This window comes from Azolla caroliniana, unplaced genomic scaffold (assembly GCF_043228905.1).
Source record: "Azolla caroliniana isolate FFs.n. ecotype wild unplaced genomic scaffold, voAzoCaro1.0.p SCAF_4, whole genome shotgun sequence".
Taxonomy (NCBI): domain Eukaryota; kingdom Viridiplantae; phylum Streptophyta; class Polypodiopsida; order Salviniales; family Salviniaceae; genus Azolla; species Azolla caroliniana.
This window is the reverse complement of record NW_028230439.1, coordinates 23668294-23681880: the sequence shown is the minus strand read 5'-3', so window position 1 is coordinate 23681880 and position 13587 is coordinate 23668294. Positions and strand designations below refer to the sequence as shown.

The following is a 13587-nucleotide window of genomic DNA, read 5'->3' as shown; positions in this document are numbered from 1 at the left end:
GCCAGGATGCTTCAGTATTTTGTCTGTGCTCTTCTTCTGATTAGGTCTTCCTCTCTCCATATGAGTTGACCTTCTGGGCAATACTATCACTCTTCTTGTGGTTAATACAATAACTCATCTTGATCAAACTTATAATCTTAATGATATTCTTGTTCTTTTCTGTGGAAGTTTAGATTTAACATGCAGTATGCATGTCGGAATGAAATCCTTGAGTTTTGAAACTTACAAATGATTGAAACAAACAAGTTGAAATTTTTCAGAGTTGAGAATGAATGAGCTTTTTGTGAATTGGAGTTGAAGCCGATGTTCCTTGCTGTGGAGTTGCTCTAATACTGTCTCTTTATGCATGTTCTTTCATGCCATTTATCTCTCACATTAAATATATGGGGACCTATATGAATCTATTTCTCTATGCCTGATTGCTCTTAATGCATGTAACTAGTTTAAGGAAAGAGGGAAGCTTCAATCTAGTCTCGGCTTTCCTTGGAGTACATTAACAAAAAAGAGAGAATATAGGGTCCTCTTTATCACATCTCAATTCAAAAGCTACAATGTGAGATGAATAATTGGTCATAATTAATGTGGCCACTTTATGCAATAAAAATTGAAATATTTGAATTTTTCGGCATCAAAATTTATATAGCAATGTTAACATAGGGTAGACAAATGCCCTTTGACTTGACATTGGTAGGGAAAAGCTCATAAATTTAGGTTATGAAGGAGACACCATAAATTTTTTTCTTTGCCATACATAAATCCAATTGTTCAAGGTGAAGAAATCATATTCCAACTTTTGGTAAGTTCTTGGGCATTGATGTTGGTGAGAGCTCTTGATTGGACAATAGGGGATTCACATAAACTCAAGCAACCCCATCGAAGCTCACAAACGCATGGATGACCAACTTGCTAAGAGATCAAAACACGCTTCACTTCTAGAACATGGGATAGTTGGATTGTGTTCGAAGTATGCCACATTGGACAAAACATATCATACATGCTTTTATATCTTGTGCCATGTGCGAGACTCGATTGAATTGGCATTGGGGGCAGAGAGAACCAGGCCGAGATAGGGTAAGAGTGCACCATGCATGGACAATGGACCCCGGCATATGATGGATGAGACAAGATATGGATGACTGGAATGAGATACTGGGCAGACAAGAAAGTTAGGGGCGCGATTATGGGCTGGGCCACATGCCCAATGTTTCTTCTATAACAATGGGAGTCATTGTACGTAATATGTATATGTATACGTACATATACATGTTTATATGTATTTATACCTGTATATACAAATCTATAGATTTATTATATATACATATTTGTAAGGTCCACGGTTCAAATCCTTGTTTAGCGCGTTTGAGAGACATGGCTATGGCTTCGAAGCAGACTTTTCCTTCCCTTCCTCCTGACGAACGAGGAACGGGAAGAAAAAGACGACGAAAAAGACTGCTTGTGTCACCTGGCATCCCTCCCTGTCCGTCTTCATGTGAACGCAAGTGCTACATGACCTGCCCCTATGGAGAGGAAAATACACGGACAAAGATCTTGCGCACGTCGTGATCTCGCTCACATTAATTTCCATGAAGAAGACACGAAGTCTTCTCCCGGAGAAGATTCCGAGCTGTGAATCTTGGATGGAAGATTGTGACAAGAAATACTACAATGTTTCTGCCTTTCTCCGTGTTTGTTGTGAAAAGAAAGCATTGTATGATGGTATGAGAATACATGATCACATCATCGTGGACCATGGTTATAAGTTAAGAGATGTATACGTGAATAGCCTTCTTGTGCATATGTATGGGAAATGTGGAGATCTATATGATGCACATGCATGGTTTGTGCGAATGCATGAGAAAACGGTATTCTCTTGGAATTGCTTGATTGGTGCATATGTCCAATATGGAAAAACCATAGAATCGGACAAACTCTTCGAACAAATGCAACAAGAATGTATGATACCAAATAATACCACATTTGCAAATATGTTGTCTTCTTGTGCTAAGCACACTGGCAAGCGTGCATTATGTAAAGGTTTGCGATTACATGTTCAATCTATGTATAACAATGCTGATTCTAGAGTTGTAGTACACACTTCTCTTATTAGCATGTATAACAAATGTGGCCTGTTTCTTGATGCATGTGGTGTCTTTGATACGATGTTTATACGAGACACGGTTGCATGGAATGCGATGTTGGCAGCAATCGTTATGCAATCTGAACATGAGAATGCCATCCAATTCTTTGCACAAATGCAAATGGAAAGTGCTCTGTGGGATCAGTATACATATGTAACTGTATTCTCAGCTTGTGCTACTCGGAAAACTATAAGGATAGGGAAACAAATCCATGCGTGTATTTTCTCTATTGGATTAGAGATGAGTAATGTTTTGAGACTTTCCCTTGTAAATATGTATGCTAAAACTGCAAATGTGTCTAATGCCCATGCAGTTTTTGATGCATCTACGAAACAAGAAATTGTGGTGTGGAATGTGATGATTATGGCATGTGCACAAAATGATGATGAGAAAGGTGCATTACAACTATTTGATGGATTGTTTCAGGAGGGCTTACTGCCAGATAAGGTCACATTTCTTAATACTATCTCTGAATCTGGTAATAAACATGTACGACAAGGTTTGTGGATGCACACCCGTGTAATGGCCAGTATATGGAATTCAGATATTCAGCTACAAACTGCACTCCTTCATATGTATGGAAAACTTGGCAGCACTAATGATGCACAGAAAATGTTTGACAATATGTTCGAGTGGGATGTTGTGTCTTGGAATGCTATGATATCTGTTTATGTACAACATGGGCAATCAGACATTGCATTGCAACATTTCAATAGAATGCAAGAAGAGGGCATGCTACCAAATAATGTCACTATTACAACTATCCTCTCTAGCTTCATAGATGGCACCTTTTTATCAGTCGGAAAACACATTCATTCGCAAATATTCGGGAATGGAATGAAATCTGATGTATTTGTTGGAAATGCTCTGATTAGCATGTATTCTAAGTGCGGACATATGAAAGATGCCCATGAACAATTTGATTCTATGGTGTCACGAGATAACATCACTTGGAATACTCTCATTGGAGGCTATGCTCAAAGTGATGATGCCTATGTTGTAATATATTTGTTTGGTAAAATGTGTTTGCAAGGTATAGCATCAGATCAAGCGACATATGTTAGCATGCTTTCTGCATTTGTAAATGAATCTTTTTGGGTTGTTGATTGCAAGGAATCTGATTTTTCACTGAAGGCACTAGTCCCTTATGTGGTTAATAATTCTGATATATTAGAAAGTAACGAACAATCTGGTGAGAATGTATCTAAGGAAAAAGCATCTCAGCGTAACAGGAATGATGAGAATGCAGGAGAGAATACACAATCTTTTATAGCAACAAAAAAGTATAGAGACTTGGACTCTGATCTCCATGGTAGTCATTCATACTGGGATTTGCGGCTACTTGGAGGGAGGCTTATGCATACCCACATTGTGTGTAATGGGCTAGATTCAGATCCTGTGATCAATAATGCGCTCCTTAAATTTTATGGGAATTGTAGTCTTAGGGATATGGAAGTCATCTTTGAAAGATTATCGATACACAATGTTTTGTCTTTTAATTCCATGATCATGGCATACAGTCAACATCATTTTGAGGCAAAAGCCATTGAAATGTTCGATAAAATGATTGCAGAAAAAGTAAGCCCAGATAACATTGCCTTCGTAAGTATTCTTGAGGCATGTTCAAATGTTGTATCACTAATTGATGGCATGCAGATGCATGTCAAACTAATGCAGCTTGGATTTGATTCAGATGTTAATGTGGCAACTGCCATGATGAATCTGTATGCAAAATGTGGTAGTTTAGTGGAAAGCAAATGGATATTTGATCACATGCCTAAGCGCGACTTAATTGCATGGACCTCAATGATTGCTACATTTGTTCAGTTTGCAAGAGGTGAAGAGGCTCTGCACCTTTTTGGGCAGATGCAAAGGGAGGTCCTTGCCCCCGATGTGGTTTGTTTCACCAATGTACTTCATGCATGTGAAATCCTGTTAGCTCTTTTGGACGGGAGACTGATTCATACATGTATTACTTACTGTCATGTAGAGTCTGAAGTTGATCTGGCAACCACTCTCTTGTTTATGTATGGTAGGTGTGGAAGTTTAAGTGATGCCCAAGCTATATTTCATCGTATCTTGAACCGAAGTTTGGGTTTGTGGAATGCGATGATTGCATCATTTGCGCAACATGGCCATGGCCAAGAGGCCTTTGAGCTTTTCAATTGCATGCACCAGCAGGGATGCATTCCAAACAAAGCAACATTTGTTATCATTATGTCAGCATGTAGTAGGGCTGGCCTACTGGAAGAAAGTTATCATTGTTTGTTTTTCTTGTTCAGAGAAAATGAGGTTGCACTGAGTGGGGAGCATGCTGATTGCATGATAGATTTGCTAGGTAGAGTTGGACAGATTGATGAGGCTGAGATTTTTATCAATGTAATGCCCTTTCTACCCAATGGTATATCATGGGCAGCTTTTATGGCTGCGTGTAACAATCGGGTCGATGTGAAAAGAGGAAATGTTGCATTAAATCATCTTGTAGAAATGGATCCAATTGATCCCGTCACTTATGTGGCTCTCTCAAACTTGTATGCCTCTGTTGAAGAAGTTGAATGTGGTGACATTTCCATTCAAGATAAGTGGATAGATTCTTTTGGATCTAGTGATGTGCAACTTGTTTGGGAAAAGTTAGTGTAAACTTGATAACTTTATGTGTAACTTGTTTGGAAAATGGTAAACTTAATTCAGTTTATCATAAAATTTAATGATTATTCAATTGACTAACAGACATGAGGTGCTAAAGCAGTGTGAAAGTGGACAAATATTTCTGGATCTAATAATGTGCAACTTGTTTGGGAAAAACTCATGTAAACTTCATCAATGATGAACATTGTCAATGATATTTAAATTGAGTAATAGACACAGCATGCTAAAGCTGTGTGTAAGTGTCGTCTTTATATATAATGCAAGAGACATTAGATATGTTGACGAATTTTTGCCTATGTACTTGCAGGCTTAGTAGATTATCAAATTTGTAAAATTCAAACATGCAAACATTATTAAGTAGAGATAAAAAACAATATTAAGGTTGTGGTACAAAGTCTTGAGCAATGGGTTTGATGTGGAATTCAATATAAGAACACACTGTGCCCATGTTGAGCTGAAGCAAGCTGTCATCAATAATTCATTGGACTAGACTGTCATGCCAATACAGTTTGCAAACATACTTTGTATGTGTAATGAAAATCATTACCTAGTCTACATGTTAAACCTTGGGTTTTTTTATATGTGATCTCAATGGTTTATCCTCATTTACATGGAGTATTTTTAGCTATAAAAATGTTTCATAAATTTTAGTTTTAGATAATAACGTGAACTGTCAAGTTGCTCCTAAAAATGGTGTTACAAAATTGACATTGATATTATTTCAATGAAAAGGGTCAAAATGATTAAAATGCAATGCTAAAAATGACAAATATTAATGCATTGAAAAAAGAGACAATGTAAAACAAAAGATAATGCAAATATAATCAAGATCCTGAAATAATATTACCATAGCCTTACATAAGATATCTTCAATTAATTTTTGGAAGAAAGAAAGAAAGATATCTTCAATAATTCTGTTAGTTAATTTTCATGTCATTATAATACGTATCTCCAAATTGCCAAAGCTAACTTCTAGTTTCGGAATGCTCAACCACAATTTGTGAAATTTCCCAAAGAAGATGATATGCTTAGAGACAAATCAGAAAATTTTCCTGTTAAGCAATTGGTGATGAACAAAATGTGGCTAATGAGTAGAGTGGCACATTGGAGCGAACATATTTGATTTCATTATAATGGGATGACGAGACACATGCGCGTGCACACACACACACACACACACAATCTCATGGATGTGTATGCGAAGAAGATATGTAAAGTAAATGGCTTATATTGACGAGTTTTTGGGATATGTGACACATTTATGTCCCCATGGTGTTGACTATAAAACAATACCTTTGTGAAAGATCCTTAAGAAAGAGATTTTAAACCCTAGGAATGCAAACCCTTTGATTTTCATATCCAATGAATTTCTCGCTATAATTGAAAATTCTCTAGCTAGAAGTATAAAAAGCATCTAAAGTGTTTTCGCATTAGTGATGTAAAACAAAGTAATAACTACTATCTTAATTTTAATGATCTATCAAATAAAAAGCTATTAAGACGATAGATTGATTCATATCTCATTGGAAAAAGACTCCATCTTCACAAGATCTCAAATTAAGATATCCTAATTTGTCTTTAACAAATGCTTTTTGAAAGGTGGCATCTAGAAGAGCGAAAAGTCAAATTTGGCATCCTTTCAAAGTTAGACATGCTTTGCTGGCACAAATCACTATTTTAATACATTGTGATGTTGAGTACATCATATATTTGCATCGACATATCCAAAATAATTGTGGACCCTAATGGTTTCAATTTCTCACATGCACCTCTTTTTCTGCTTAAGTGTGGTATTATATTGATGGATTATGAAAATGTTTGATAACAAGGTCTAAACCAACAGTACAGGTAATGGGGTGATCCAACAAACTTGGTCCTTGTGAACTTTCTAAAATAAACTTAATTATAAAGAAATGCCACTTCTTGTTTACTTGATTGTTATCCATGATAAATAGTTGATCTTGTGGGGTATACCTAATTGTGTATCCACACATAATCCATGTGCTTTGGTTTTTACTTACCTACATATGCTTCGAGGGATTAAATTAACAACATGTGATGTGATGTAACTTCAATCAGATATGTATCTCAAGGTCAAGACTCGACCTGGATCTAAGAGTTCAACATAGCAATGGAGAGATCTTGTAGATATAATGGCCTTAGATACGAGAATTGTGTCCACTATCACCGTTTTTAATTAAAATATGACAATCCTCCTTGAATTTTACAGCCCCTATACCAAGTAACCATGGTCCTCAACAACATGTCTCACATGAACAACACGATGATTATCTTGCATCAACAATGCATGATGCATGTTTGTGAAAACCATCTTTGCATGTCAATAGAAAGAGATTTTTTTGTAGATTAATTGCTTTGAAAGGGTCAAGAATTGCACAACCAATTCATCAAGATTTGAACAATTGTGAAGCTATGTGTCATTGAATAACTAATATATCACTAAGGAATCAAATTGAGCAAATCTTGATTAATAAACATAATTAATGGTGTGTCCTAAATGAACATCAATTATTAATAATGTATATGCATGATTGCAAGCTCAAAACAAAGAATGGAGAGAGTTAATCTTGAATACGAAGCTTTTGGATCCCATATGCATTTTTACAAGCTCGATTCAAAATGTTAGAGAATAAGAAATGATGGGTCACCAATTAACCACACATTTCTTTATCTTGGATTGCCAAATATAAATTTCTTCTTAATCATCACATAATAAACTCTCTTTCAAGTTGTCAGAATATAATGTTACATTATCAACTTGAGATAAACCCACAACAAAGATTGCCTTATAGTTTGTACACTTTGGCTTTCCTTTTTTAAAGAGAAATTTAGTTTTCACACTTGGTGTTGCCTAGACCACGAGTCTTCCAAACATCATCATGTTTACTTATTTGAACTTTTCCTAATGAAGTTTTTATTTGTATATGAGTAATTCCTTTCATTTTGTTATTTAACACTTCATCATTTCTTGTAACCAACATAAAAACTCAAAAGAAACTTATTTGAAACCCTAACAAAATAGCATAATACATAGAATTTCTATTTGTGGGCACAAAACTAGTGGATCTTACAAAAAGTTTGGTGTCTCTATACTTAAGTCATTGAAGTTTAGGATTAGGATTTATTGTGTTTAGTGTCGGTGGAGTTGGAGTTGGTGAATATATATGTAATGAAGTGAATTCTGTCAAAGAGCAAGGTTGCCAATACATTTTTATCATCCTTTATGTGGATTAACTTATCATGACAAGTAGCAATGGACATGTGGTTGCCCTCTGTGAATTGCACGATTATGTAGCCTAGATATGTAACAAAACTATGGGATGATAGTTGTCTCTTAACAAAACCATTCCTATTGAGGTAACTTGAAGTCAACACCGAGGATGATAGTCGACTTACCAAAGTGGAAGGGCAGAAACAATATGTATTAACAATGGTATTTTACAGAGCAAAAAGAGTGAGTGCATCCATGGTAGTCAAATATGGCCTATGGGATAAGAGTGGAACATTCTCATGGTGTGTGGAGTAGATTAATGACTTAAGATTTTTACTAATGAACATCACAATTAAGAATGTACATCGTAGTATGGTGGTGTTGAAAATGTGGGGAAAACAAGTTTGAATGTAATGGAATGTTGATAGCATTGCATTATGATTGCGATATTCAAACTCATGTCATTGTTGGTTGGGACCACTTCTTTACAACTTGGTAGTATCTTATCATTACATGTATTTTTTACATTTTTGTTTCAAAACTTTCATTACTTACAAATATAATAAAATGGCATACTACATTTTTTATTGATGTCGTTCGCTCTTTGTCACTTGTACTCAGTTCTAGCTCTGACTCCAATTTAGGAAATGTAAAAAATCCCCATGCTTTTCAGAAGCTTCACAACTTTGGGGGGAAAAATATATTTTTCGTAGTTCTTCTTGTTCAATCAATTATTGTTCCATGTAATTTTTGGCACGATTCAAAAAGAGAAGCACCTTTAACCCAAGTTGTTAGTAAGTGGTACATGGTTTGTAAAGTAAAATATGGCTAATTGCAATATGTTGCCTTTATGCATATATTAAACGTTATTTGAAGATCTGATGTTGAAGATTTCCAATAAATAAAATAGGTTAGTGTTCAATAGAGACCATGAATTGGAAGGTCCCTCTAATTAACGTCATCAAAGGATGTGTTGCTAGAATTTAGCAAAACTTTTGGATTTCAACTATGAGTCTCATGCATTATGTTTGGTCAATCATTTGCCAAGTAAAAGACAATCATTATAGAGATCTCGAGTTGCGATTTTACTCTTTACAACAATAATGACAAAAAGGTCCTCCTAGGTGGCCGTGTTAAAAATTTGTTTTTATTTTCATGATAGACTAAGGCAAGATGATGAGGCAAAATGCTTTATGTCATTGATGTTTCCACTAGAAAGATAAAATGTTGTATATTAACACGCTTTGGGAATATGTGAAGTAACTAATTTCACATTATATAATAACAAAGGAGATCTTACTTGGAATATTCTTAGGCAAGATTTGTAGATAGAAATGTTGAGTTTACGGGATAGAGACAAATATATTACCTTGAAATGCAAATTATCTTAACTATATTTTTGTACCTTTTTTAAAGCTTACTATACATCATGTATGGATAAACCAGTAAAATGTGGCCGTTCGACTCTACGGTCTTCTTAAACGAACCTTTGATTTTCATACCCAAAGGCATGCTATCGCTTTCGTGATGAAGATAAGTGACTGAATCTTAAGGATAATGGAAATTATACAAATCATCCTCGGACAATAAAAGCAATAGTTACTACATTAGTGTTGATTATTAGGCAAGTACGAATTAAAATCCATAGAGCAAAATAGTATATCACATTGGAAAAAAATCCTTTATCAATGTTGATCAAACCATAAATTCATATGTTTTTAGGATTTCACAATGCTTTTGTTAAAGGTGAGATGGTCAAAAGAAAAATATAGCCAACTCAAATTTGAACTTGTCTTAAATTTCATTACTCAACAATTTGATGGAGGAGTCACCCCATACTACGGATTTTGGATTATATTGATATGTTTTTATGCAACTAAGCTCAAGGCTTTCTCATTGTTCAAATTTAGTTCCATTACAAAGTGACAATAGTAAAATAGACATTTATAAAAACGACACGAAGCAAACATGATAAAGTATCAAAATTCACATGATGGAACGATGTACAAACATGAAAATAAATGTTGTCTCTTAAGTGGAATTGTGGGCACAAATTAAAATGTGTTATCATTTATCCATTTCATATAGAGTATCAAACTGTTGCGATTGCGTGACAACACATCAATATTTCCACTTAGAAATGTGTCCCTCTTTGATGGAACTAAATATAACTTTAAAATGCTCACTTGTTGTATACCTCAGAGCATTTGTTTGTTATAACTTTGCTCTGTAGCAGTAGTAGTTGAAAAGGACCATATTGAGAAATCTTAAAGATTTTACAATATCATGGACGGGTGCTTTCTTTTGACAAGCCAGTGGTAAGCATAGTTTCTTTAGAAAGACGAGCTTTTTGACTAGTATGAAGGAGCTTTAGAAGTGTGCTTTTGCTCCCCATGGCTAATTGTGAGTCATCATGAGTCATGACCCATCTAGGATGCATCCTTGACCATCCATGTATTAGATGGCACATCTAGAGATTGAAAGTCAATCTTCACAATTATCCAAATTAAATACTTTGTAACTCAATATTTGAAATATGATACCAAACTTACCAATGTTCGTGAGTCGATATTCATTTTGAAGAAATCTAAATGACATAATCATACTCTTCATATTGAACAATTAATATATGAAATTTAATAGTGAAACATTTTTTTCTTCCAAAATAATATGCAACCCATTAGTTAGGAAGAAATATAGGGAGTAGCATAGGTACAAGGTCCACACTCATATAGAGCTCCGTGGATTCGAATAACTCTAAAAATGTGAAGCCGAGAGGGATTCTTTTACAATCCAGGGATGATGGGGGATGTAGCATGTGGGGAGTCCTCTGTGGGAAGAGCCATTTCGGCGGGAGATAGCACCGTTGTATATTGTCGCCTTGCAATTGCAACATCGTTGTTCCACTCCATTTCAAAATGAAGGTTGTTTGTGCCTTGGATGTTGAGTCTGTTTCGCCTTGAATATCTTCATATGACCCACAAAGGAAGGCGATGAGGTGAACCCAAAGTTCCATGATTACATCGGTTGGTGGGATGGGCTTCACTTAGAAGATCTTGTGGCAACACTGGTTCCATATTTGCCATGTTGTTAGACCTACAAGTATGGTCCACAATGACTTCAACTCTAGTGACTTTGTTTGTGACTAGGATGGAGAATCAGTCATCCTAATAGTTCCTCGCTCCAATTGCACAAAGGGGCCCGATTTGTTGAATTGGGTAAACCATGATTCTCGCTTCAAAGTCAATCATCAAATCATTCTAACTCATCCATATTATAGATTGTAGTAATAAACTTACCACATTAGCACTGACAACTATCCAAATTGTTGTAAATAGGTCGCATACTATTGCAATTATGACACTAATAATTACAAGTACAACTCATATCGCATTATCATGATATATTTTCTCTTATGTAACTATGTTATTATGGTTGGCGTTTGTGCAATTAATTAAGCTATAATTAAAATTTACTTTAGATTGTGAATTGCCCTTCTTTGAATGATTAATTAATTGAGCAAAGTAGCTTTTAAACATAAAAAATGGTAATAAATATATACTAATATTTGGGAAAGGCTATGAGATATCCCAAATGCTCTTAAGTTTTCGCCATTGTCCCCAAATGTAAATATTTTGAGATCTTGTTTTCATGGAAAATCCTAGCCTACCACTTGCTTGCCAAAGGAACACACACACTAAGCTTGAAGTAGCAATTAACAATACTTTAGTTTGGGAGTCTCAAACTCAAACATTAAAAAATATCAAAATTCAAACCACACCACATTGCAATATAATGGTTTAAACCAAATTTGAAAATATCGACTTAAAAAGATGTTGGGAGTTTTAATCAGTATGCTAAAAATGACCAATAAATCATTAAACCAAATTATGCCTACATTTGGAGTCATTGAAGTTATGACTTGAAGATTGTTAAACTATAAAGGCGCTACAATTTACTTTTATTTTCAAACTTAAATTGAATAGAATCCTTTATGTCATTAAGTTGCAAAACTGATAGAAACTGAACTATGGCCAATTACTACTTGGAGGATCCATCAGTTCTGCTTCCATTGAAACTACATATCTTAGAGCCTCAAGAAAAATTGGAGCACATTACTCTTTCCTAGGTGCTTCCAATCTTTCAAATATTTCATGATCGATCATTTTTTGTGGCCTACGATTTTGTCAACCCAAAACTAGCTATTGTTTTGTGACACGAAAAACTTATAACTTTGATGAACTGAATACTAGCAATAAAAAAGGAGCTTATGGACATGTAACCTGTTTATATGCAAGAAAGTGACATGCCAAAGGTTTGTTCTAGAATACTGGCAAGGAAAGAAATCTAACAAATATGTAATTTGTTGTAAATGTCGATAAAGGAAAGCTTAGGGGATGAGGGTGATTTGAAGTCAAGACTTGAGGAAACCACCTACCTAGCTGATACACCATAAACTCCCCAAAATTATGAACAATCCACAATCACGCATTGGAATGTACATGTGGTGTTGATGTGCTTTGGCATTTAGCATGCAAAACAAGGTTACTCATTTTGCAAGTTTTTGGGTCACTAAAAATTTCATTTGTCGGCATTGAAACATTTGGGAGTACATTTTGCATCCCCAATAGTTTGATGCCCAAATAATTAGCTATTCCCGAGAGTTTAATATAGTGTCAAGGTTTTGCTCCATGCAGCTATGAGAAGTATATATTTTTAATTAGTAAAAGGTTGATGAATGTGTGCGTAGGAAAGGCAATCACATTCTTTGATTTTAAAATAAGGGTAAAGCATTCCATCCTACAAAACTACTTTTTCTTTAATTGAGAATACATGCTAATCATAATGGCAAAATGGGGTCTCAAAAACTCTTACTAGCTTTCCTTCCACGAAAAGCATGGGGAAACCAATATAATGGTGTTAGTTGTGATGCGAAAGATTGCCTAGACTTCCCAAGGCATAACCCAAGGCATAAATAGAAATGACGATATATTACAATTACCAATGACGCCAACAAAGTGAAATACTTTGGCAGAACACCCTTTCACAAATGTACAATGCTAAGCTAAAAAACCGAGAACTTCTGACTGAAATTCAAGTCTAAGCTCAATTTGGTTTGCAAATGGGCAACATGGATCATTAGGGTCACGCATGTGGTAGTATGAAGCATGAATAGTACGAAGAATTGAATAGTGGTTGGTCACATAAGGTGCAACGTGATTGCCTCGTGCATGTGTGAAAAAAAGGTGATGTAAATGGTTCATCATTCCTACCACAGAATGGCATCGAAACTGCGTAAATGTGTATGTGTCAATGACAAGAGGGAAGAGGAAGTATGACAAAACAAAATCCATGGATTTTGTGGAAGGGAATGATATCCAAAGTTTTGGGGAAATGAGGAGGAGACAGAGATGGGTTTGGATGGGGGGGAGGAGACTTTATAATTAAAAGATTAAAAAAATAAAATGAAAATAACTAAGAGTATAAAGGAAAATGAAGAATAAACAAGAATAAAAAAGGAAAAATGATATGTAAAAAAAAAAGGACAAAAAATGAAAAAGAAATTGG

General features: G+C 35.1%; 1 protein-coding gene across 2 annotated transcripts; it reads left to right on the top strand.

Annotated features, from left to right (window-relative positions):
* Positions 1-1326: 1326 nt before the first annotated feature.
* On the top strand, positions 1327-4852 carry LOC147865514 (pentatricopeptide repeat-containing protein At1g74600, chloroplastic-like). Of its 2 annotated transcripts, XM_087318344.1 has the most exons (2): positions 1327-3338; positions 3381-4852. In XM_087318344.1, exons 1-2 carry the CDS (start codon positions 1584-1586, stop codon positions 4776-4778), a joined length of 3153 nt encoding a protein of 1050 aa, XP_087174470.1. In that variant the 5' UTR covers positions 1327-1583; the 3' UTR covers positions 4779-4852. The 2 variants fall into 2 exon arrangements, with proteins under 2 accessions (XP_087174470.1, XP_087174469.1); XM_087318343.1 differs by having other exon boundaries at positions 1327-4852.
* The last annotated feature ends 8735 nt before the right edge of the window (positions 4853-13587 follow it).

Bases quoted from the DNA above. Each gene is read 5' to 3' on its own strand.
- LOC147865514 (XM_087318343.1), top strand. From the start codon at position 1,584: ATGAAGAAGACACGAAGTCTTCTCCCGGAGAAGATTCCGAGCTGTGAA.